General features: G+C 45.5%; 1 protein-coding gene across 2 annotated transcripts in view; it reads right to left on the bottom strand.

Annotated features, from left to right (window-relative positions):
- Positions 1–1,012: 1,012 nt before the first annotated feature.
- CD82 (CD82 molecule) overlaps positions 1,013–26,238 on the bottom strand; it is a 38,533-nt gene continuing 13,307 nt past the window's right edge. For both annotated transcript variants that reach the window (XM_066552476.1, XM_066552477.1), the window contains 8 exons: positions 20,549–20,630; positions 15,330–15,402; positions 11,901–12,025; positions 10,683–10,757; positions 5,860–5,967; positions 4,017–4,208; positions 3,640–3,723; positions 1,013–3,138 (listed from right to left, as the gene is read on the bottom strand). In XM_066552476.1, the coding sequence (XP_066408573.1) occupies positions 3,061–3,138; positions 3,640–3,723; positions 4,017–4,208; positions 5,860–5,967; positions 10,683–10,757; positions 11,901–12,025; positions 15,330–15,402; positions 20,549–20,611 (798 nt within the window). In that variant the 5' untranslated portion in view covers positions 20,612–20,630 and the 3' untranslated portion in view covers positions 1,013–3,060. The remainder of the gene's footprint in view (positions 3,139–3,639; positions 3,724–4,016; positions 4,209–5,859; positions 5,968–10,682; positions 10,758–11,900; positions 12,026–15,329; positions 15,403–20,548; positions 20,631–26,238) is intronic.

Genomic DNA, 26,238 nt, shown 5'->3' with positions numbered 1-26,238 from the left:
ATGTGACTAAGAACCAAGCTCTCCTCAAGCACAGCCCAGGACAGACTAAAGGAACAAGTTGTACTCACGAGTAGGACAGATCATTGCACCCTACTGTGGCTCCAGGATCCATTTAAGTCCCTCTTGCTCTGCACTCATCTGGTCAGGGCTCCTGAAATCTTGACTTAGACCAGTTGCCACCAGTGTTTGCTGATAGAACCTGCTATCAGCAGGTACCTTCTCTGCAAACTTCACTCTGTTTCTTCAAAACATATATGAGGACTTAGGTCATCACTTCCTAAAGCAACAGCTGTAAAATTCATTAGTACACCACTTCAGTTTCTTCTAAGCCATTTCAAATGTCCAGATGCACCAATATGGTGCAGGATCTGAAGGAATTTTGAGATCCAGCTCATATCCACTTCTCAGTTGCTTAGCTGAGAAAAGCAAGAAGATTTATATAGTTGGTCTATCTACTTCTGAAGAGCTTTTCAAGGCCAGCATGTGGTGACATAAACTATTGAAAAATGGCCATCTAGTTTTCTTCCTTCTCACAGTGGAAGGGCAAGGGCTGAGGAATCCTACTGAAAGTGAGTAGGAAAAAATGATATAGTTAAGCTTGCAAGAGCTGTACGCACTGTGGGCATAGCAGCAAGCTTGTATTTCATCAGAATTAGTCCCCAAGGCTTATGACTTCAAACTGTGCAGACTGTGCAGATCTGAAGCAACATCTTCAAGTGTTTCGCTTAGGAGATAGCAGGTAATACAAGGAACTATCACTCAGTCAGCTCACCCTAAGACAAACATACTTCATAAAACAAGAGAAAGTTTACTTTAGAATACAGCCCAGAAAAATTGTAACCTCCCCCTGCTGGGCAGGATCTTTAGAGCCCACACTGATCTCACACATGCACATCAGAACTTTTGGTACTTTGAATAAATAAGATGTCAGTGATCTGCACGTAAAGCAGAAAGGAGTGGAGAGGAAGCAAGGGGAAAACAATTCAATACACAAGTCCCAGACAGAGAGATATATTTTTTAGCAAAGTCTTTATTACAGAAATATTCACCCTCTAGACTTTTATATCTGTACATGCATTTCTTCCAGTAGGAAGATGTTGCTAAAAACAGACAAAAACGGAAATCCAGAATGGGCTCCTTTTCACTTGCTGCTCAGCATTGGCATCTGTAACTGAACAAGAATCTTACAAATAAGAACTCATTAGAGAATAGACTTTGTGTTACAAAAGCTAGCAAGCTTTACTGCTAAAGGTGCCTTCTGCTATAGAAAAGGTCAGCTTGAAGGATCTGTGCAGGAAGGGGCAGATATCTCAGAATTGCAAAGCCTTATCAGACCTCCATAAAAACTACTTGCCCAGTCATTCTCCCCCGTCATCACTCTGTCCAAAGATGAGGACAGAGCAGGGACTCCCAGCTGGGGCCCTGATTCTCTGCACCAGCCTTTCTTCCCAGAAGGAAAACCAAGTAGGTTTTACCAAGTTAACCAAGTTAGGGTTATTACTACCTGCCCCACCCCTGACAGGAGACAGTCCTGGAACCACCTCTGTAAGGCAAAGGCTCACTCACCGAGTACCTTGTAACAGGTCCCTGGCAAGGACCATCCACTTATCTCCCATCCAGCTTCCTGATGTCACAGTCATTGTACCACATGTAACAGCAGGAAATCTGCTGTGCCCAAGACACCTCTAAAAGTGAGGATTTGCACCCAGCTCTCTTACGTAAGCAGTTGGGGCAGTGCTTCTTGTGCATTTCCTACCTTCTTCTGGTCTGCACCACTCCTTGCTGCTGACCCCTGGCTAAATAGAAAAAACAGCCCAGCCATTAGCACAGAAACCTGCAGCCTGCACAACTGCAGAACCTGCTACTTATCTGCTGCAGTGCTGGCACTTGAGGCAGAACTCAGGATGCAGCCATGGCTCCGGACCACAGTGGAGTCAGAAGAATGGACAACTGAAATAAAAGCAACTTATCTTTGCATCCCAGCTACAGAACCTATACTGGGCGCTGACACGGGTGATATTTCCAATATACAGCATCAGCAATCCAGTCAGATCTTTCCATATTCATATCTAAATCCACAGCTAACAAATTTTATGTTCATAAAGGAGCAGGGGAAGAATCAAATTAATTGTAATCTCTATAAAGTTGGCAACCCAAGAATGCAAAGAGCAGAGCCAGCCTGGGGCTGAGTCCACAGTATGCAGCAGTCTCTGAAGTAACCTTCAAGCTGACAGGAGCCAGCAAAGCAGAGCTAGGGAGAGAGGAAAAGATAAAGAGGCATATGGGAGAAACATGTCAAATCCAAAACCCAAGGGATCCATTCCAGAATTAGCTGAGCACCACCACCACAATCTGCCAGGTCACACTAGGAATAAACAAGTAGGCTTGGCTCCCTCCTGGTGGCTTCTCATCATGCTCAAAGGGAAGAGCTCCACTGAAGGCAAGGCATAGCTGACTCCAGAAACAGGAGAAGCGTGATAGTAGCACTCTGTATTTCAGATCAGAACCTAGGCTGGAAGATGTATAGTAGGAGCTGAATCAGGTCAACTGCAAGGGATGAGAAGGCCTATAAAGCATGACTAGTTATCACCACAAGTCAGTGAAGCAAGTGAAGCTAGCAAAGCACTGGAATCTCAACAGAATTCCTGGCTCATGAGACTTCAGGAGGGAGGTGAAAAGATGTGCAGAACAGCAAGGGAGAGAAAAGTTATTGTATGTTGGGTCCAGTGGGTTGTAGAATGAAGATATGAATAGTATTGTTTAACAAGGAGCAGACAGCAAAAGCATTGTCCCCTCAGGTTAATCAGTGTCTCATGTGACACAAGACAGTTTAAGTTCTGCTTCTTGAAGTAGAAATAATCCAGAGGCAGGATGCAGGTGGCCCAAGGACCCTATTGCCAGAAGATCAGGCTGTGTTGCAGCTCTAACAGTTCTTAGCAGAGTGGTATCAGAAATGGGATGTCACAGGAATAATGGTCAATGGTTGGACAGTCTGGGTATGAGGCAGGAATGTTCTGTTTGCTCCTTTCTCTGTGGTGCCGTAGCTCTGGAGTAGCCGACTCAAGACTTGGGCACTTTGGTGTAGTCTTCACTGTGTATGTTCTTGCAAAGCGAAATGGACAGTATCATCCCGAGCAGCTGGAACAAGTATGAAGAGTGGGAACAAAATCAGCAACCAGACAGATAAGGTGGGAAGAACAGGTAATATAGGGGAGAGGAATACAGCGAACATCTTTTAATGACACCATATAGGTGAATAGAGTTAGTCCTCAATACAAGGCAAATGCAGTAAACTGAAATGACAAAAAATTTGGCTTCATAAAGATGTGACTTCATCTGGAAACTATGTTATGGGCTTTTTAAGGCAACAAATGGGATTTCACTAAAGTGGGATTTTGCTTGCCTCAGTATTCTGGTTACAGAATTGCCAAAAGCCAGATACAGCAGGCAGAACCACAAGTAGACAAGGCTTTGTTATATTTTTAATCCAATCAACAAAAGCCACAGTTCAGGCAGACACAACCAAGAGCTAGAACTGCACTGCCACTCAACCGGGTTCTATTACTTGAGAGAACAGCTTTGCCTTTAAAAAAGTCTCCATGATAAGACAGTATAGGTTCATGTCAGGAAATTACCTACCTCTATAACAGCAACACCAGTGCAAACCCCAAGAATTATACCAAGGTTGTCCTTCAGCCACTCCTCTACACCATCCATGCATCCCTATAGAGAAAACACAGCCACAAAGAAAAGAAGCACGGCTCTAAATATGTCAAAACTGAAAATCCATAACATATCTTTGCACACAGGAATTATCCCAGTTACATGCTATACCATGTTTCATGGAAGCTTTTGCAAAAAAGTGCAGGATCCCCATCACCCTGTCCCCCCTTGCCCCAAATTCCATGGGTACTTCAAGCAATAAGGACATAAAATTAAGTGCTCTAAATTTTCAGAGGAACAAAGACAAGGCAGCCTCAGTGGAAGTTTCACAGGGCCCAGACATACTCACTCACCTGCTCATGAACAGGCCAGTCAGCATATGTTGCAGTGCCATTCAGAGGGTCTTCCAGATTGCAGAAACCTCTTCCTTCCATTAAGTCCTTCGATCTATTGGAGCAGGAGCACGGATACTCAGTATTGCTTTTGTTCCTAAGAATCTCATTGTTTTCCCATTCCTTTGGTCCAGTCCAGCCACAGCAGGCAATCTAATAATGAGAGAGAGATCATTACAGTCCTACCCTTTGCACTGGCAAGATAACTGCACATGACAATAGGCAGGTAGAAGTACTCAGGAGCTCTCGGTGCAACAACAGGCCATACAGTTTGCATGAATTAGCAGCACTAAACACCACCCTGGTTACTTATGTACAGAGCTGTCCAGAACACAGGGACATTATTTCCTCCTGAAGAGCCACTCTGCTAGCAAAACAAGAGGTCAAGGGCCCCGGGTCTCGGCCCTGGCCCCGGGACAGCAGCAGCCACCACACGGTGGCGTCCCCACGCCGCCAAGCCCCAGCACAGCACCGCGCACCAGCGCCCGCCTGGGTGCAGCACGACCAGCTGGAACACGGGATTGGGAAAATTTCCATCCAAAGAAACATTTACATTCCTATAGAGCCACGTGATAAAACCGTATTTGCTGAAGGGAAAAGCACATCGGGAAGTCTAGCAGGGAGTAAGATCCTAAGCATGGATCCCAGTGCTTGCCCAGTAGTACAGAGTAGAAAGGCTGTCCTATGTCAAGGTAGAAGTTTAGGGAAAATGCTTCTTTGCTTGGAAAGGAAAAGTAACATTTCTGCTATAATAGACATGAGATAAAAACAGCTGAACATCCACATCAGGACAAGCATTTGGTTTCCAAAAGAGTGCTGTGAAGACACAGCCTCCAGAAGGAACTACATTTCCTTCACAAGAGGTTTGGACTTTAAACTCCCGGTTTACAGAACCCCACTCTCTTTAAAATGCTAACTCCCAGTGTGTGAGATGAAGTAGACTCTTAACACTCCAATTCTCCATCTCTGCAAAACCTTTTTCTTCTGTTCCTACATAAAAGAAGGGCCCAAGCAGTAGCCTCTCTCCACAGGAGAATCAGGCTTCTCTTGAGTTCACCACCAAGGAGTTACAACTGCAGTGAAAAAACATGCATAAATCATTTTCCAAGGAGGAGAAATACTGCAGGTCAGTGTTTTGCAAAGCAAAGAACAGAAAGAAGACAAATGCTGTTACTCGTAGTTACTACCCATCAGTCCCACGCTGGCCGTGTGTTTAACTACAACAGCCAGCCAGCTCTCAAGCTTGTGGTTTGGCAGTAAACAGCTGTCATGACTCCAGTGTGCTTGAATACTCTCTAGCTGCTCAAGAGCTGACCCTGATGCTAAAACAGAAACCATGGGCACTTGGATGGCTCCCAAGAACGCTGATACTTGCAAAAGAACCATCACAATAAGCAAGCAACATGCACCAAGTAGTAAGGCAGGTGGTGCTGCTGACTTGGCAATAAACTAGGGACTTTTCGTTACAAAAATCATGTACAGAATGTTTTTCACACGTTAGTATTCAGGAGGCCCAGCAGACAAAGAGAAGTGTTGCAGTGCCATTTGACAGGCTAGATACACTAGCACACAGCCAACACTAGCTAGCTCTAACACCCAGCAGACAAGAATGGTTCAGGGTCTGACACAGAAGCACCAAGCAAGACCATTTTCTAGTCTGCAGGCACCAAACCTCACAGGCCACTTTGTAGATCAGCCAGATCAATGTGCAATAGTTGCTTTTCTGTCCTCAGCCTAGCTTTAAAGGTCATTGCCTGCATTGACAAATAGCATCATCTACCTCTTGCTGCCCCCCACAACTCACCTGTGTCTGCACATAGTCCCATGCATCTTGCAAGTTCCTCTTATCTTCATCCAAAGGGTCATAATTTTCAATCAGATCTACAACTATGCCAGACAACTCAACTTTCAACTGGCAAGAAAAAAAGAGGCAGAAGAGTTAGATTATCAGTTCTTGTAGCCTTTTCTTTGGTCTTTCAGATACACATATAAAGCTACAGTCACTCATAAAAGCTGACTGCAAATAGTTAACAAGTACAGATAAGGGCAGCAACTTTGCTGCTCAACAGCCAAAGCACCAGCAAGTCCTTGCCAGGACATGGGGAAAGCCTACAAACCAGGAGAGCAGTAAGGAAACAGATCAGGTATGGTTACCTGCTAAGACACAGGCTGAACAACTAACTGCCTGCCCCAGACAAGACAGATGTGCAAGGTAAGTGCAAGCTGAAGGACAACACTACCTTAAGGACTCACAGATTATGTGTTTCTAATTTTGTACTGCAGGAGAGACCCTGGTCCAGGATCTCTGCCCTGCAGCTCATCTCCACTGCTCAGAGAAGGTGTAAACCACTCTGCTCGTGAATGCAGATGGGTTTGCTGATACACAACTGATGGAAACTTGCCTTTTTCACAAGGTGCTGATCTACCTCTCCTCAAACTCCCACAAGTCCTGTTTCTATATTAAGACAGGAAGTATTACAACTACCTAAACTGCTCATTAACAGTCTTATCACAAAGTTCAGGTGTATCAAATCATCCCTTCACCACCATTCCTTTTCCAGAGATATTTACAACACCCTTCAGTTTGATGAGAGGTGCAAGCTACCACCTGGCAGACTCCTTCACCTTCTCCCTCCCACCTCCTTCCAAAGCTCTTCTTAACCAGCCTTGGTTAACCAGTACATAAGGACTGCTAAGGACAGACCCAGATACACAAGAGGTTGAAGAAAAGTGTCATTAGACTGCCCAAGGGATAGGATAGAGTTACATCAGCCTAAGCACCAGAATGTTCCCATCCCACCTATTACCTTTTTGACTGTGGTGCTACAGCATATTTCAAATCAGTGGAAATGGGTTTCTCTTTTCTTCTATTATCAAGAATTTTCAATGACCATGGCAAATGCCAGGACACTCAGCAAGAGGAAGCACTGCTTACTGTTGAGAGAAGCTTCTCTACATCAGCAACTCCTCTTCCTAGGAAAACTGCAGCTCAGTTTGCTGGGATCAGCTATGTCAGGCCAGACGGACGGGAGCTGCATGATCTTTCTTCTCATGATGTCTATCTCTTCCCCTTTTAATTACTTCACTTCCCCTTTTTCTTCCCTTCAAATCAAGGCAACCTGACCTGGTTCTCACTAATGAGATTGGCCTTGGCTGCTGCCATAAGTCTTATCAGTTACTGAACCTGTGAGTTCCCACCCTGACCCCTCCTGCACACTGCTGCTCCACATGCAGAGGGAGGCAAGGAGAGCTGGGTTTGTTTTCATACCCTGGGCCCATCTTGCACCTCAGCTATTGGGTCAGATGGAGCCTACTGCCACTTTTGCAGGAATCCCAGGACCCCACCACAAGCAGACAGGACTTGAACCTGATGTCCCCAACCACAGCTACATAGGGAAGCTGTATGTCTGCTTTGCCCTTACTCTTACAAAAGAAGAGGAAAGAAGTCCTGCAAACAGCTCTTGTTTCAAAAAGTGAAGCATTTCAAATTAAAGAAAAAAAAAATCAGGCATTCCTAGGTGTTGTAGCAAGCAATCTGAGAGAGGGGGAGTATTATGCAAACAGTGGCACAGTTCTGGAGCCACATAGGCAGCTTGCTTGTGGGCTTAACCTATAAAGCAGCCGAAAGGGAAAACACAGGCATCTGCAGCTGTTCACCCTTAAGCACCTGGCAGAGGAAAACCGAAAGAGCAACAAGCTAGAAAGGCACACAGAACACGCAGGCTTTCAACATCCTAACCACCTCCACCCATTTAAAGTTATCAGGACTTAGCACTGTGTGAGACATGAATACCTCAGGAAATGGCTACCCTTGCTTTCAGGGCTTCTTGCCTTTTCCCACTCTAGCAAGCCCAGTGTCCAAAGGCACAATCCCACCACCTCAAAGCAGAGGCACTTAGAATCTAGGCACCAAAGCCACAGCTCACTGCCAGAAAGCAGCAAGGCTGTCAGTCTCCCCACCACATGGGCTACTGAAGAGGGAGATGGGGAAAGCTGAATGCCAGAGGCAAGACCAGGTCTTTGATCAGGCAATGGATTGTGCAGGCTTCTTCCCCTATCAGACACTGTCAGCCATCTATCCTGTCCCTGTCAGATGCAAGCTAGATCCTTTCCTCAGCACTTATTAACATCTAGCCTGCACACAAAAGCAGGCTCAAAAAACTGGAGGGAGCTCTCCTCTGCCTTGTCACTTCAGATCCTGAAACTCACGCATAGTCCATAGCCCCAGACAAGTCGCTGCGTGCATTCACACAGGCCTGTCTGCTGCAAACAATAGCTAGCAAGTAGGGCTATTCCCAAAACACCACCATTCTCCTTTACTCAAGGCACTTAGAGCCAAGCTGCACAGAACTGTGTGAACTAGGCCAAGAGAGAACTTGCCCAGGCTCTCACACATTTAGGGGCTTGTGATCCACTAGATGTAGGTGAGTACCAACATTCAGTTCACAAAGCAGAATATCATTTGCAGCATTTGTGATGTTACTATGTTGTCGTCGATAAAAAAACCCCACCCCAGAATTACAGTCACCAACAAATGTAGGGAAACAAATCTTGCATCAACATCCTCCCAAAAGTACTGGGCAATTCCAGTCTGAAGGGGCATTCCTCTAAAAATGCCCATGGGAGAGGCAAAGCAGCAGCCTTCCTGTCAGAGGTTCAGCCTTTTACAGTTACACTAACTCTATTCCAGTATACTGTTATTTGTCAGTGTGGGGGAGGATTTTGACACCGAAAAGGAACAGATATTGCCAACAATAACTTCAAGTGAATCCATAGAAGTAAATACATCAGTTACAAGTGAAGGACTGAGTACCACCTTGCTACATTCTGGATCCAAAATCTTTTCCTTCACCCTTGTTCTTCCTTGTTTTATATCTAACCAAGTTCCTGAAGTCAGAAAGAAATAAACACAAAGAACACAACAGATATCTGGGGACTGGCTGTTGAGCAGTTTCAGTGTTCCTCACTGTACTCCAAGCTGCCCTGGGATGACGTACAGCCAGCGAAGCAGAGCGACTCACACAGCAGCACTGAAGCACAAACCCCAAACCACTGTGCTGGAGGTTTCAGCCAAGACCTTCCTCAAGCAGCTTTTCTTAGTGCTCTAGGCAGGTACTTTGGAGGATCCCTGAAAAGAGAATGGCTCTAGAACAGCTTTTCCATTAATTTTGTTCATTAGGGACTGAACAGGAGCACCTGTTCAAAGCCCAGCTTCCCTGACCATTCTCCCAGATCTATAAAAGAGATGATCTCAGTCACACCAGCTCCAACAGCTGTGGAAAACAACCCCCAGCACTTTTAAACTCTCCCTGGTCTGATGAGGTTTAAATGAAGAGCTACAGCTTAAAAGTTGGAGTTCTCTAGAGTAGATTGGCAACTGGAGGAGAAACACCAACAGAGGTACAGAATTTCCTGGTTTGAAGTCACATTTCCCCATCGCAGGGGAATGCCCATCCCCACGCCTCCATATCTGCATTAGTCAGAGCTGTTTGTTGAGAGTAATCTTTACACACCAGTTTTAGTCACTGTTTTAGTTTCTCCTTTAGCTTCTGCCAGCCCAGAGAGAAAGCTACAGTCACACCACATTTGGCAAGGAACGCAGCCGACAGCTGCTCAGTCACCACAGTACAAAGCTTACATCAGTTATGCTGGTGGCAGGCACCTTTCCTCTGCCCCAAACTTCTCCACCAGGCCCCATCCATAACCTCCTCAATTGTTCTGCTTTCCGTAGCCATCTAGCTAAAGAGTTGGCTTAGGAGAGGTAAGCACAGCCATACAGTGGTATATACAGCTGTGCAGCATAGGACAGGGTTACCCACAACTTGTACCCAAAGCCAGTAGTGACCCCACAGCTATAGCTTGTTTCCTCTGCATAAATATGGCTCCCAGTTTAGCTCTTAAGTAACTGAAGGCCTGATCAGGCACTGCCTTGGCCAGGGAACCTATACCCATGATGGACTGTTGCAATGCACTTAGGTAGCTCAAAAACAGGTAGCTCCCTTTTACACTACGAAGCATATTGGAGCTCTAGAAGCACACACTGTGAAACTGCTTTCCTGACAAAGGAATCCACTTCAAAATATTAAACTGCTTGGCTTTAAACTCCACCTGTAGAGCAGGAACCGTGAGATATTTGTGTTTGCTTCTGTGGAAAGAGGACAGCTCTTTCAAGAAGAGTTCCATCCACAGATGCAGAAAGACTGAAAGGACAGAAGAAGATGGCACAGGGAGGAAGATCAGTCAAAAAAGCGCTCAGGCTGGTAATTCCTCAAGGCACCAGGGACGGCAACATGGTTGAAACCACTGCTGCTACCTGTCCAAATAGCTGCCTACAGCAGGATCAAGAGGAGGTGTGATCTAAAACATTTTAGGACTTTTTTTTTCCCCACTGTTCCCACTACCCAAAAATAATGCCTGCATACCAAATAAAGTTTCATAATTCTTGAGAAAACAGCACTATTGAGGCAGATACAGAAAAATCAAATAGCAAAGCTATTGAGCTGGGAGAAAAGGAGAATCTAGTTATGCCTGCTAACAGGATAGCCCAGTTTGGAAGAAAGAACTTCTAGGTATCACCCTTCTCCCAAGCCAAGACCAAGAAAAAGATGCATGGTAATAAAGACTTACCGTTTCTTTCTGGAAGTAGATGACCAGTGCAGCAGCAATCTGAGCTAAGAGGATTATCATCAGGCAGGTGAAGTACTGGAAACAAAAAACAATAGGTGATCACTGTCAGCCTTTAGAAAGGTCTGTATACAAAAGTTAATAAAATTACATACACAAGAGAAATCACAACATGAGCTAATATCATCTTGCCTGCAGACAAACTCTGCTATCAACAATGCCTTCCTAGGAAAAGGCTGGAGCCAATGTCAGAGCAGTGCAGTTCAGCACTTCTCTCATTAGGCCAACAGAAAGCCTTCAGGAAGGAAAGGGTTTACACGCCCCCTCTGCACGTGTCATCTCAACTGGGACTCTCTCCCACATCCAGCTCCATTCACAGACCATTCTGGTCTCAATCAATCAGCTGGATTCTGCCTACCTCAAGCCTCAACAGAAAAAAGAGTCAATTTTACAAACCTAATTTTTAATGTATTTTTTTAGAAAAATCAATTACCCTTTTAAAACATGCTATTTAATTTGTTTGAGGATCTGAATTTTAGATTCACCAGCAAACTGCTGAGGTTACTTTTAAATGGTGGCAGCTACTACTGCTAGACAAGAAGATACTGCTAATACCAGGACACACAGTGTGTGCCATGCTTGGTTTCCAATACATATGTGCTCTGAATAAGACAGAGTCATGTAGCAGGCTGAGATGTATGATGGTGGTATCATCTCACCTATCGCAGACAGAAAAGCTCCCTATAGATGAACTGCCTGAAGAGAGGTCCTGACATACAGGACATTCCTAATTGGGTCTCTCTCAACTCTTGCACTTTCCACAGATGTGACATAACAGGATACTATCACTCTTCCTCTTTTCTTTCACTGCCTTTGGAACTTGCTCTCCTACCACTGAGAGCACAGTACCAACTTAGAAGTCAGGGTGAGGGGGACAGGGTACACTTCTCAGTTGGCAGTCCTCAACTCACCGTGTGCAAGAAGTGTCAGTGACATCCTCTCTCATTCACAGTTCTGAGCTTATTATCAGTAATGTCTGAGGAGCTCTGCTGCAGTCTGCTGACTGCTGGAGAATTTAATGTGTGCAAATTAAGAATTAGATCTAAGCTGACCTAGCAGAAATAACATCCCCAGGAGACCTTAGCCCCATCTACAATCCAACAGATATTTTGCAGGAGATGTATTAAAGGCTGGCTCTAAAACAGGCACGAATACTCTCACCAGACCCAAGAGACACCGGATTTCATTGACGGCTCCAAGACAGCCCAGGAACCCCATCAGCATGGTAAGTGCCCCAACACCAATGAGGATGTATGCACCAGTCTTCAGGGAGGGAGATGACATCTCTGTAGGAGCCAGGAGAAGGAACAACATTAGCTACTGACAAAAATATATGTCTGTCATCACCATTTATAGAACTGCGTCCATATCTACTGATAATTGTCTTGTCCGCTCCAAACAGACTGCACAGATGTGTGCCAAACACGGTGACAAACAGATGCTTCTGGCTGTCTTTTGATGAAAGTAGACTTAAAAGCCATCCTGCAGGACTCCAGAGCCTGTAAGACCCAAGGTCAGTCCAAACAAATAACTGTCTCCAAACAAGGTTTATCTCCTTACTGGAATTTTACTCCCTCATGAATGTACTGCAAGTAACAGTAATATAAAAGATGATCTACTCCATAACTACTGTCTCTTTGCTTCAATTCCCTTTGGTATCTTCAGGGAAGCTTTCTTCCAAGTCCAAACCCCATTTTTGGATAGCCTTTTCACTTTGAAGCACTATTTCTTGTTGTAGCTGTTCTTTTCACTTAACCACTTGCAGTCAACACTGGGACAAACTAACTCTGCAGAGTGAAACATGCAACAAGCTACAGCTAGTGTTGAGCACAGATGATGTGACAGGTTACTTAGCAAGTCTGGCTTGAATGGCACTTACCACAGGCTGTTGCAACACCTGTGCATGACACCCTGCAAACAGATGCTATTCCAGGATCAAAACAGATATAATACCCAAATTAGCTACTTTTACAAATCCTCCTAGATATCCCCTGCTATTGTTTCTAATGTCTGTGCTTCTGAATGCTCAATGGTTTTTCAACCAAGTTTAGGTCAGATTATTTCAGACATGCTGGTGATGTCAGCCCTCTCCCCTCAGCATTTAGCACTGCAAGCAACAGAAGAAAAACGCTTCCATTTGAGCTGGTCAGCTGACTATTTCTTGCAGACTATTTCTTGCATTACAGCACAAAAGTTGAAGAGATGCTCTGTCTAGAAACAGTAACTAGAAACCTCATTTATCATTAAGAGACATTCCTGTATCTGCAAGCTACAGAGTATAGGGGAATTCTGGATGTCCAGTTATTAATGAAAATAACATTTTTAGAGCTCAGCATTTAGTTTCCTGAACTAAGGAAGTCTCAGGAGGCAAACTTCCTCTGAGCTTCTCCTGAAATATGTTAAAGGAGAATAATCAAGCCCAGACTGATACTCTCCCCCCTAATATATACTTCCCCCTGCTTCTCATACCTGGCACAAGCCACCAGCTTCCAAACTTTTTTCCCTAAAACATGCTGAACAGAACTTCAGTTATCAAGAAGTGAAGCAGATCCATTTGTCACACAGGTCACTTCAGCCAGCTCTCCCTGGCTGGACATGTGCCACAAACCCCAGGATCCTGCTTCCTCACCAGTCCTGTGACTCTTGCTGTGCAGGTTACGTGCTGATACTGCAAAGCATTTACTGAAGCAGCAGCCTTACAGGAGTGGCCTTCACAAATCTACCCTATTCCCTCCCTCAAAATCAGCTCAACTATCATGCAAGTCAGTGTTCAAGTGCCTAGGCTGCAACACCTCCACAGTGCTAGAAAGCATTGCTTTGTCAAATTCCCATTAGAAGAAAGAAAAAGCTACTTCCAACTCAAAAGCCCCTTGGAGAACTGATAGTGTCAGGGGACAAGAGCCACACTTGCAGTTCTCATCTGCAATAGTCTTGTCCTGCAAGAGAAGGCTCTGAGGGCATTCAACTCCTGCTTGTTTGCCGTCACTCCGTGTTTTCCCCTGCGCTGGGCAGGCAGCCAAGCAAGTACAACAGGCTCCTTTGGCAGCAGCTGGGTGCCCTCCCTGATGCCTAGGTTACTAAAGCAGAGGGAAAGAGGGGCAAGGCATGGGAAAGGAAGTGAGGGGGCAGGGAGAGAGCTGATACTGGAAATCTCCAGGAAGGAAACTAAATTCTTAAATGCTCTGTTAGCAGAGATTCCAAGTAACAGGGCCAAGTTCAGGGACTTCTCCCTCCACAAGTGGCTGTAACATCCATCAGTCTGAGGGAATCAGCTGCTGACCCACTGGTACTAAGCACACCTCAGACTGTGAGGGGTATTGCAAACAGCCAGGCCATGATAGGCACCATTTAGGCTGTACAGACTGCTTCTGCTCATGCCCCCACTTTTTTAACCAACACCCCTTGCTGTGCTTTGTGACCTTCTAGTACTGCAGTAGCAAGCCAGTTGCCACAGCACAAAAGCAGAGTAAGGAGTAGCATTTGCATGTGTGGTATTAGCAGGGGTGTCTTCTCCATCCAGCACCTCTCAAGCCAGGTCAGTGTGCTCAGGGGGACTTAGGAGATAAAGCCCTTTGCAGAATCAGTGTAGCTGGGAACAGGGCTATGAATGCCATAAGTGTGCATTCCCCACATGCAGGCAGCCCTGCTGCACTGCCTGAGGCTGGTGCCCAACTCAGCAATTCTGAAGGTAGCGACAACAAGCAACCAGAACCACCAAGCAGAAAAGTTTGAGGTGTGTCTAGGAAAGAGCTCAAAGGAAGCAGAGCTTGTGAAAGATGGAGCTGAGATTTTCATTTGCTGAAAGTCCACTTACAGTCCTCTGAAGCTCAGACTCTGCTACGCCAGCTCAGTTTTTGGTTTTTGTAGAAAGCAGACTGTCTGTTAAGACTCTAGCCAAAGTTTGTGCTGACTTTAGGGGAAGAAAGCTAAGCCCCTTGCACAATACAGAACTCCTCTGATGCCCAGGATAAGTCTCACCAAGTGTAAGTAAGAGAATGTTTTAGTAATCAAAGCACTTCACCACACACACACACACACCCTAAATCTGCATTCTCTACTGCTTAGCAACAAACATACCATCTCCTTTCAATGTACATGAAGCATCAATAAAACCAGATACTTACTTTCTTTGGCATTCAAAACATTTAAATTGAAATAGATCATTACAGAAAGAAAACAGTGGAGGACTCACACAGCAAAACTGCATTAAGGCACTGGGGGCATTTGCACATTATGGTAGTAAGGAAATCATTGTGAAAACACAGAACATGCAGTGAAAATAGGATGAAATACTAGCCCCTGTGTTTAAGACAAAGTATTTGGATTGTTGGTTGAAGAGGCAGTAGTCTCACTCAGTCTGACTGTGGTGTTTCAATCAACAAGACTAAGAGGAATGCTGTGTCTCCAGGGCTGCTCCCTTTCACCATGTTCCTGATAACAATCCCATCTTGCTAAACACCATGTTTAGTCTGCTCAGGCTACAGACTGTGCACGAAAGTATTGCTATTCCTAAAGAATACCACAGTCAAACACAGCCCCAGAACAGAGCCAATTTAGAAAAAGAAGGAAGATGAAAAAACACAGTCTTACGTAGAACTGCAATGAAACTTGTTTTGTCGGCCAGAATCCATACTCCAAACCCCAGGATCACAGCACCCAGAATCTGAAAGTGCAAGAACAAAACATACACAGCTTTGTGTAAGTTATAAGCTTAGATAAATAAGAGGAGGCAGTCACTATTATCCATACTTCCAGTTAAAAACAATCATTCCTTTGCTGTTCCCACCCATGTACCCTATGGTACTCCTCCCAGGGTAAACAGGATTAGCACAGCTCCCAGAAGAATGCCTCAGCCAACTGCACAGGAGCCCCAAGATCTGCTTGGCAGTTTTTCACACAGTATTTTAATAGTACATAACGTTGTATGGGAGGACCATTCAAAACAGTCTGAGGAAGAGACACCCTGCTGCTAGAACATTGTTGTCAGAAGCGAAAGGTAAGCGCATTGCTTCTGTGAAGAACCAAGGAAAGACAAACACATTATTTTAAATATTTTTTAAATAGAGAAACCCAAGAGGCTTGGCCCCTACTTTCTGGCAGAATACCTGAGCCTCAGCAGAGTCAAGAGTTATGAAACATTAACCTTAGCCTCTGCCTTGCTCACCACACAGTCTTATGTAGGGCAAGGATTAGTAGAGCAATACATCCCTGTGAGAACTCAGCTGAATCCAGACACTGAATTCAGTAGCCAAGAAATGCATGTATTTTCCCATCTCACTTTGAAAGGTGGAGGAAGCATGCTCTGTTTTAGCCTTCAATTCTTCAGGTTTGATAAGAAGCTGAAAATTGTGCTGTTCAACCAACTAGGACTGGAAAACACTTGTGCAAAGGTCCAAAATAGGCTTTGAAGAAACAAGGAGTGGACAAGAACTGCAAGAGAACTGCAAGCAGCTGTTCTCACTTGAGCAGGATTTCAAGATAGGATGAAGTGAAATAAACTAACAGGGCTAAAGACAGATTGCAATTCTGTGCTTCATTAGGTAATGTTTTAATACTTGGGAGACATGGAAAATGCCAAAACACCACCCAAACCAAGCTGGCAGAGAGGGTTGTATGGACAGGCATTGGCTCCACACTTTGAAAGTTTACTCTAGGCTTCAGCTGCCCATACAAAGAAGCTTTTCTGAACAAAGACAAAGCCACAGTCTGAAATAAGCTGCTTGCAAGCTTTCCTGTCTTGGCAGAAGGTGCATCATGTAGTTAGCTCTGGGGACAGCATTAGAAAGTCATCAAGCAATTTCCCACCTACAAAGCATACTGATTCAGCTTCAGAAAGCACGTAGCTGCTGTATCTCAGAAAAGAAGAATTCCCCTTTGCCTTATGTCTCAACATGCTGCCCACAATGCTCAGTCTGCTGATCAAGCTAGAAAGGCCCTTTGAATGTGCAACAGCTGGGACACCTAAAAAAATTCCTCCCAAACTTGGTAGTATCAAGAACTGTTGAACAGACAGTTTAAGGCAGTCTCACATTTCAACTATAGTTTTAATAAGCATTTGTTTTAACAAAATATGCAAACCGGGCTGTATGTGACATCCCTTTTGGTTCACTGACCCTGATATGTCACCTAAGTTTTGCTGTTGCTGACAAAACACAGAAGGGCTGCTGAGCTGAGTTCCTGGCAAGTTATTTGTTATGAGGTGCTCAGACTATGCAAGGCCTGTTTTCACTCTGATCTTTGCTCCAGTCCACAATTTGTGCATTTGCCAGAAGCTGCTATGGAAAACACTACAAGGGGAAGGCAGGGAGACAATAACTACAGGCAGGGAGAAAACACTGTCCCATTAGCAAGAGTGTATTTATTTCCTAGCAGGATAATATCTCTGCTCAGCATCTTCAGGAGTTTGCATTGCATAGCAAGGCTGCTTCTGCCCCTGGTTTGTCTTCAGACCCTCTAGAGAAGAAATCACATCTGCTTTCCATGGAGTTTAATTCCTCTTTCCACTGGTGTAAACTCCTGAAGTGGGGAACAGATGTCTCCCCTCCTCCCTGGGGGGTGGAGGTTTCACCCCCAGATTCAGCAAAATCTCCTTCTATACCCAACCCAGAAGGATGCAGATCCCTCATTGCAGGGTCAGCAGTTTCCCACAGAGAGGTAGTCAAGAGGGGTTTGGATAAACTAAGCAGTGATGAAGCTGACTCATCTTGCTGGAAAGAACAGCTGGGGGTTCCCAGCTTTCCTTCCCCAGCACTGCTTTCCTTCATGCTCAGATTGGGTGATGTAACACTGAACCTGGCACAGGGGTCAACAGAAAGGCTCTAAAACTCCAGGCTTTGCTTTAGGTAGCTACCTTCTGCTGCATTTACTGAAGGATTAGAAGCAGGACAGACAGTTATATATTCCAAACAAATAGTTTCCAGAGACTGTTAAACTTGTCTTGCAGAGCTGTCTTCCCTTTAAGGAGAAGCATGTGCTGCAGCACGTGTCTGCTGGCCAAGAAGGCAGACGTGTTAAATTCTGATTAGGCAGCTAAGATTATACTCCAAGCTTATCTGGTATCTTTTCTAGCAAGGAGGCAGGCAGTCCAAGTAACCTTCTTCCCTTCAACCAAAGCAGGTCAAACCCCTCCCTGAAGTAAATCTCCAAGACTGCAAAATACCACTAAGTCCCTGAACCACTTCAGCTATAGCAAACGACCTTCTCACAGACCTCGAGCTGCAGAGAAGTGCTGTTTCAATGACTAACTTCTAAAAAGAGTCACCAGCATCTCTCTACAGGCTTCAAGCATCAGCAAGGCTGAGGAACACACTTCAGCCAGCCAGGGCTGGCCTGCATGGGGTGCAATCACACAGGCTCAGCTCAAGGTCCAGAGCAGACATAGGGCTCTGTCAGCAGCATTGGTGCTCACCTTTGCTCAAGCACCCTCCTCACAAAGCTCAGCAGCTTCAGAAAAGCAGCACAAGGCATTCAAAACCTGTCTGTGCTGACAGCTCACAGCAACTCAATACAAGCAGTTTCTCTGCTAATTAATATAGCTCTACCACACTGTACAAGCTCAAAAATCACCAAGTACTCTCCCCAATTCAGACCCTGAACAAGAATAATGGAAAAATGTCTCATGTCACCTACTTCCTATGAGATGGAGAGAGTAATGTATGCCACCTTCCTCAACATCTGGCACGTGTAAAAAGCTTGCCCTCAGTCAAGACAGAAGCACACTCAAAACCTTCACTCCAGACAAGCATCAAGCTCAGCCAGAACACAGTGGCTCTGGAGACCCCACTTTGACAGAGCAGTCTGAGGGGAAGACAATGCTTGTGCTGCACAGCAGGGTTAAAGAGCTCATTTAAAGCAGCTTCTTCCTTTAGTCAGCACAGACCTTCTCACAATACATCCTACCCTAAAGTTCTTACTCTCCAGGTGCAGCTAGTGAATCAGACCAGCTTTCCACAAGAGGGAGGGGGCTGGGTGCTACACCAGAGGATTGGCTCAGAGCAGGACATGCACAAGACAAAGAACAGCTACTTCCAATCACTTGCCACCCAGACAGAGTACTCAGACTGGAGTTCTCCAGGACCCAGAGAGGGATTCAGCACCTGCCATCCTCAAAGTCTTGCAAAATATAGGAAAGTGCAGCGTGGATGTGGGTCAGCCCAACAAAGCAGTTCAACTCTGCCTCCTGAGAGCTCATTTCTCCCCACAGGCTGCCTGCAGCCATGCCTGGCCCAGCAGAGCAGGGAGAGAAAGAACACATGGAATCAAGATGCCACAATGACCCTAGACAGCATACAGCAAAACCAGTGACAGTGTTTTAAGGTACAGCAGAATCTCAGGCTGTCATCTTCCTCCCTTCCTATATGCTAGGCTGGCTTTCTTGAAGAGAACTTTTTCTACACAGAGATTAGCTAATGAACTCAGACTGAGGTTTGGGCATTAAGGAAAACTAGACAGTGCCAGATACTGGGCTTCAGCAAGACTCAAACACTGTCTTAACAAATACAGCTCTGCCTCCCAGGGTAGACTGGCTGTTATATGCTGCTTAAAATTTATCACTTCTTCAAGAGAGGAGAGAGACTGGATGCTGGTACCTGCAGAGGAGTCCTGCACTAGTAGGAGGACAGGCCTGGACTCAGATGATTTTTCCTATCTTTAAAGTGAACTAAATCATACTCAGAAAGACCTAGTGGCACTTGAAATACCTCTTCTCTCCCTCTCAAGAACCTTCTCCATGGATGCTCTGAGCACCCCTGACTTTGGACCATTGGACTGCAGTTACCTACTCTTGGGATGGAAGGAAACACAGAGAGCAAAAAGCGAGCACAGTAAGCCAAGGAAAACCAGATCCAGATGTGCCTCAAGTTCATCCTGTGGGCTACCAGCACAGTGCAGCCATGCAGGAAGCAGGAGTGAAGCTGTGTGCAGGGACAGAGACCAGAAAGCAGTGCTCACCTTATCATGATTCACTTCCCTCCCTTCTCTCCCAGCCTGACCCCTCCTTTTCCTTACACACTGCACAAAGGATACTGACATGAGACAGGCTATTTTCTTGCTGACATGTGGAAAGTTGAAGCCTTGCACTTCCCCACTACACCATTCCACTGCAAGAAGGCATCACCAATAGTACCATCACTGCCCACAGGACACACAACATTCAGGCATCAGAAAGATGCATGCAAGAATGTGTGTGGCCCTCCCAGACCCAATCTGTTCCAAAAGGAGTTAGTCTTTTGCTAAACCTCACACTTGAAAATAACTGCATCCAGGGGGCTGTTTTATTTCCCCAGACAAGCCTGTCCCAGTCTCCCCCACCTCCCAACTCCATTTCAAACAGGAGACTTGGACTAATTCATCTTGTCACAAATCAAAACCAGCCGTTGGGACTCAAACAAAATTAGAGTTGCTCTTTGAAACCTGGCTGGCCTATTTAGGAGGGCACTGCCATTACTTGGCAGGTTTTGTAGCTTTGCTGCTCAGGGACAGTTCAGCTGCTGCTCCAGATGTGTCAGAGAAAGTAGTTACAACTACTCTCCTTCCAGAAAGAACCCATAACTTCTGCTTTCCCTTCCCAATGCAGGAATGGAGCTGTGTACACTGGAGGCAGCAGGTGGCTACTGGGAGTGGAGCTGCTTAGCAAACCTGAGACAAACACAGCAGCTCTGACATCCCCCAACTTCAGGGGTCCCCCCTCCTTCCAAAACTCTGGATACTTTATTTAATGAACACACTAGGCCAACATCCAGCAAAAACATCTTCTAGCTAACTTTGGTCCAGGCCTTCCTTCTTACTCCACAGATGCTCAAAATACTTACAAGGAACAGGAGGTTGAAAAGGAAGAGGAAGTACTTGGTGACTTTTAGGCAGCCAGACCCCATCTTCTTTCACTTACAGGACCTAAGGGGAAAGCAGACAGACAAGGAGTTATGTTACACACAGGTCCTCTGGGCATCTTCAGAGCAACACCCTTACCCTGTACAGAGCTCTGGCTTGTCTGGTGGACGTCAGAGCACATGCACAGACAGCATAGAATACCAGAGCTGCCTTTTCAGGACAGTAAAACAGGACACCAGAACCACACTGCAGTCACTGTCGCCAAGATCTCCTGCAGAGTGACACAGAGCAGTTACAGAAGAGATTTAACCACAAACACACTGCTAATTCCATCACTATTTATATGGACTTTGCAATAGTAGCATCAATCAAAACACCAACCCTAGCTACTACTTCTGGTGGTGAAAAGTGATGCAAGCTACTTCAATTCCTTGACCGCAGTAAAAGAAATGCATGGAGCTTCTGGAGCAACATAGATTATTAAAGGCAACAGAGATCATTAAGGGGATGGAGCACCTCTTTTATAAGAACAGGCTGTGAGAGTGAGACCTGCTCAGCCTAGAGAACAGCTGACTGAAAGAGGACCTCATCAATGTCTGTCTCACTCTGAAGAGAGGGTGTTAGAGGATGAACCAGGCTCTGCTCGGTGGTGCCAAGCAACAGGACAAGAGGCAACAGGCAGAAATTGATACACAGGAAGTTCCACCTGAACATGAGGAAGAACAATTCTGCTGTGCATGTGACTAAACACCAGAACAGATTGCCCAGAGAGGGTGTGGAGTCTCCCTCCGTGGAGATGTTCAAGAACCATCTGGATGCAATCCTGCGTCATATGCTCTTGGATGACCCTGCTTGAACAGGGAGGTTGGACCAGATGACCATAGTGGTCCCTTCCAACCATTCTGTGGTTCTGTCAGCTTTCCTGCTTCTCCTTCCTGGCCCAGAATCAGTTGTTTCCTACATAAACAACAGAGAACTTTTTAGTTCCTTAAAATTTGCTCTACCAAGCTCCTTGCTCCAAACACACCATGCCACTTTAAGAACCACCAACCAGAGGAAGAACAATAACAGGCTGGGGTGACCAGCCTGGCCTGGGAAGAAACAGCCCCAAGAGAGCAAGGTCAGCAAGGTTCTCTGCTGTCAGCCTCAGTGTACCAAGGATCACCACAGCCCAGTTTGTTCTTTTGTTCCAATCAAAGGCTTTCGCTTAATCCTATTAAATATTTAGGTTAGCCCTGGAGCTAAACTGGTATGTGGGCCTTGTTATAACTGGCCAGCCTTCCCAACAAGCAATGGTCACCCTCAACTACCAGGAGAGAGCACAAGTCTGAACTCTATGGCTCAAGCTGCTGCTCTAACGTCAAGGAACACCACAGCTACAGACTGTGCTAAGCTCATGACTGCACAGCAGTGATGTTATTGAGATGGGAAGCAGAAGGGATATAAAATGTCAGCCAGCTGTGCTGCAGGCTGGTCTCAAATCTTGTCTGTATAGCAGTCATTGCACCTAAGGAGCTCTTACTGCACCGCCAAGTTAGCAACACCTCAGTCAGTTTTTCTTCAGTTAACTCCTCAGGTCAGAGGCCATAAAGCCAGTTGCACCCAAAAGTAGGTCCTTCAAATGAGCCATGGAAAAGTCCTGTAATAGTTTCTGGTCCAAATGTCAAACACACAGCATTTCCATTTTCAGGGCCCCGGGGTGCAGCCATCACCATGAGTTAGCTCTGTTCCAGCACAGATGCACTATACAACAGCTGCATCACTACCAACCTAGGAAAAGTGAGTGAAGGCTCTCTGTTAGCAGAATTCCTCCTTTCCTCTGCAGGAGAAATGTTCTCTCAGGCCACTAATCCTGGAAGGTACCAACACCTAAGGCAGCACTTGGAGAAGATAACTAAGATGTGAATTTTCCCATCCAGCTGGCTTGCTTCCTGGCTTCACCACGAACACATCTCCTCTTAATAGGATCACAAACCAGAGCCTGGCAGTCTAACCAGAATGCAAAGGCAGCCAGATCCCTAGGTGATGATGAATTTCTCTTGTGGGAGTTACACATGTTTTTTCTCTTCTTTAACCTAGCCAAGAACTAAGCTAGCTAACAACTTCCTGCACAATGCACTGGACTTCTTACCTTAAGACATCTGATCCCAGGTGCAATCCTCCTAATTTTCAAACTGGAGCGGCAAGTCCCAGTACTCGCTGACTTGCTTCCTAGCACTAAAAGCTGTATGCTGCCTACTTAAACTCTGCCCACATAGTTTAGATTTGTCAGGAAAACAGATTTGCAAAGCTGTTAAGTTCTTTATAAAAGTTATTTCAGCTAATTAAGCAGCAAAGCAAGTTTACTGAGAAAGAAGATATGCCTGAGGTAACAAGAGTAAAATATTGCTATCAGGGCTCTTCTACTCCTAGCTATTTGTTAAAGGCATACCATCTTCAATGTTTATTAAAAACACAACCCCAAACCAAATATCCAACCCCAATGGCATTACAGCATTATGCACCATTCTCTTCTTGCCACAGGGCAACGTATCTCTTTCATAGCCCCTAGTCATAAAGTAATTCAAAGCACAGTTTTCATGTCAGAAGAGAGAAAGCATCTAAAGGTTTTGCTTCGAGCTTTTAAGATACTTTAGAGCTTCACTGAAATATTACAGATTTTCCAGCTTTCCCTTCTTTGCAAATTAACTTAATTTTGTCCACTACATCAATGAAACTCCTCAAAACTCCATCTTCTGAAATTGCACAGTCATGAGACCATCACTGTCATACAGTAGAAGCAGAAGCTCAACAAAATTTGACATAAGGCAGGTTTGGAAGGAGATGAGCTCGGAGTTAGCACAACCCGGCATATCCAAATGCCACTCAGCGCCGAAAAGCCAACTTAAGCACCATAGCTAGTGCTGCAGTAAAAGGTGAAGTTTGCCTTCTGAAGTTGGTCAAGTTTTGAGCTTTAATGTCTTGCAGCAATGCATGCAAGGTTAAATACGTGAAGTCTGCAGCTTTCAAATTCCACTGACTGTCCACAATTATTTGTTTTTTCCTCTCCCTCTCCATTCCTACTGCTTTGACCATTTGAATTTTCAGCCCCAAGCAGCAACACCTGCTCTTTTCAACAATCCTGTACATACACATCCAAATTTTCCCTGTCATTCTCCAGATTGATGCCAGCTCCGTAGAGGATTTCATAAGATACCATCAGCTTGCAGAATGGCATTTCTTGCAACCTCTCATTCTCCATCTTGTAAAGACATACACGATTATTTATGCAGTGTGTTGCTTTGAGGCACTAGTGCCACAAAAACTTGGTTGCCAACACAGCCTGGTCAGCTGCTATGAAGTTGATATCCAGGGTGTTTCTTAGCCCAAGGTTCAGACCTAGGACCTGAAGGGAGAACTAATTCCAGGAAGGCATCAATTGATCCAGAACTCAGGGGTTTTCCACCAGGAAGGAATGGAACAAGTCTTCACAGGCTAGACTGGCATCGAGGGATAACCTCCTGTCCACTCGTGACCTCCAGGTCTCAGGCCCATCATTCTCCCAGCAACAGCAATGAGAGCAAGACCTGCATGTGGAGTAGGAACATAAAATCCAGGACATGTTTGCCTGAGGAGATGCAGACAGAGGCCTGCTTTGTTAGCAACTGCAGAGGAGTCCGATCACAGCACAGAGGTTAACTTATTTTTGTCACAGGAGCCTTTGAAACTCCCAGTCTCCCTCCTGTAAAAGGTGACCCCAGAGGACAGGTGATATGGGGAGAGCTGAATGCCTCTGCCTCCTGACTTGCCTTGGCCACAGAGGCAGGAAGGGGAAAATTCATGTGCAGAATGAATTTATAACCACATCAGTCAAGGCGCAGAGAGGCTAAGTTAATTTTTAATTGCAATTCTGCTCTATCCAATTAAATCCTGTACTGCCTCACCCAGCAAGCACTGCATGCTTGGTGCTCAATGAACTTAATGATATTTGGCCCAGGCTAGCTCTGTACATGCCTGGGCCATGCAGCTCTGCTGGGAAGGGCTCACCCCTCCTCTGCAGCCACCCTCATGCTCACTCCACAGGTTTCTCCCTGATGAGCTCTGGCAGCTGAAACACCTCAGCTGCCAAGTTACTGTACAGCACAAATAAGGGGCTCATTTATGAGTGCAATGAAAGACAAGAACCACAAAACAAACCAGAGCAGAACAGCTGTGGAAATCACTGTTTCAGTAGACTTACAAAAAAGTGCAAAGATCATGCAAACCCCTAAGGACAGCAAAGATGTTCCCAAGAGCACTGAGCTCTGACAGGAAGCCCCAATTCTCCAGCTCAGGCAAAGAGCATTCACATTTGACTGTATCTACATAGCCTGAGGATGCTGTCCCCTCTTCTCCACATCCTATTGCTTAAGGACAGGAAATGACTGGTTACAAAGAAACTGCAGGTTGTTTCTGTGTACTTTGACCAGTTGCTCCCCACCAGCACCCCTCAGGCTGTAACACCAGGGGACATAAAACTAAGGTAGACCCTATAGGACGTGCTACTACCAACTTCTACCAGGCTAGGATGGGGTCAAACCACCACCAGATTTGGCTTTGACAAGCTGCTACTTCCATTGCCCCCACAAACACTTCAAATGCCCTGTAAGGTTGGTGTGATGGCTCAGATCTGCTATCCCTCCTGCCTGCTCAAGGAGAAACTTCCAGTTTGACAGATGCAGAGATGCAGCAGACAACACTATGAACTAAGGTTCTGAAACATACCCTAAGGCTCCTGATCCTCTCTTGCATCTTGTATCTGATGTGGAAGGGGGGATCTTTGAGTGAAAGTACAGCTGAGGCACTGAAGGAACCTCCAAAGCAGCCTCAGCTGATCTCAAGCATTGCAGGTGCTTCTTGACACAACAAGCAAGCACCACCTTCCTCACTTAGGCTAAGTCTTACACATTGCAACAGGTCATTTCCCTCAATATATTACAAGCCTGGACACTTAAAATACCTAAAGCTGTCCTTGGTCCTGTCTCACCTCCCCGTCTTTTCTTTCTCACACCACAACACTGGCCAAAGTTAGCTGGATTCATTTGCAGACAGATTGACCAAGAAATCCTGGAGATGGAACTCCCACTGCTGTACTCAGGCTGCACAACTGGATCCCTCTGCCCAACTAGCAGGTGTCCCCAGGAAGGGATCAGCATGCTGCTGGTTCCATAAAGATGTTTATCTGCACAGTAATTTGCATGAGGCTGAGGCCATTTTGAAGGCCAGTGCAGTTACTTTTTACAGTGTTATCCCAATCCAGAAGCCACAGAAGCCAGCACACTAGAGTTGCTCAATAAATGGCCACTTCCCAGCTCCAAAGCAGACATCCCCACGCAGGAGAGACTGGGGAAGGGGCAGCTCACAAAGCCATGGGGCTGAGGAGGTCATTCTTTGCAGGATTCTGAACCCTTCACCACAAAGCCCAGCTGCTTCTCTATCCATGCACATACAGAACAGACATTTGGCAATCAGAAAGTCTCCTGATCATGACTGATGAGACAGGACAGCTTCACACAACACTACCAGTTAATGAACAATGACAGAGTTACTAAGTCTCCTGTTAACCAGGTACATCAGTGCCCTCAGGGCAGAGACTGTAAGTTACAGCCCCATTAACATACAAAGCATATCCTAAGGAGTTCATCTTGTTGAC

Source organism: Molothrus aeneus, chromosome 6, assembly GCF_037042795.1.
Source record: "Molothrus aeneus isolate 106 chromosome 6, BPBGC_Maene_1.0, whole genome shotgun sequence".
Lineage (NCBI taxonomy): Eukaryota > Metazoa > Chordata > Aves > Passeriformes > Icteridae > Molothrus > Molothrus aeneus.
Note: the sequence above shows the minus strand (reverse complement) of the source record. Positions and strands in the feature narration are given on the sequence as shown.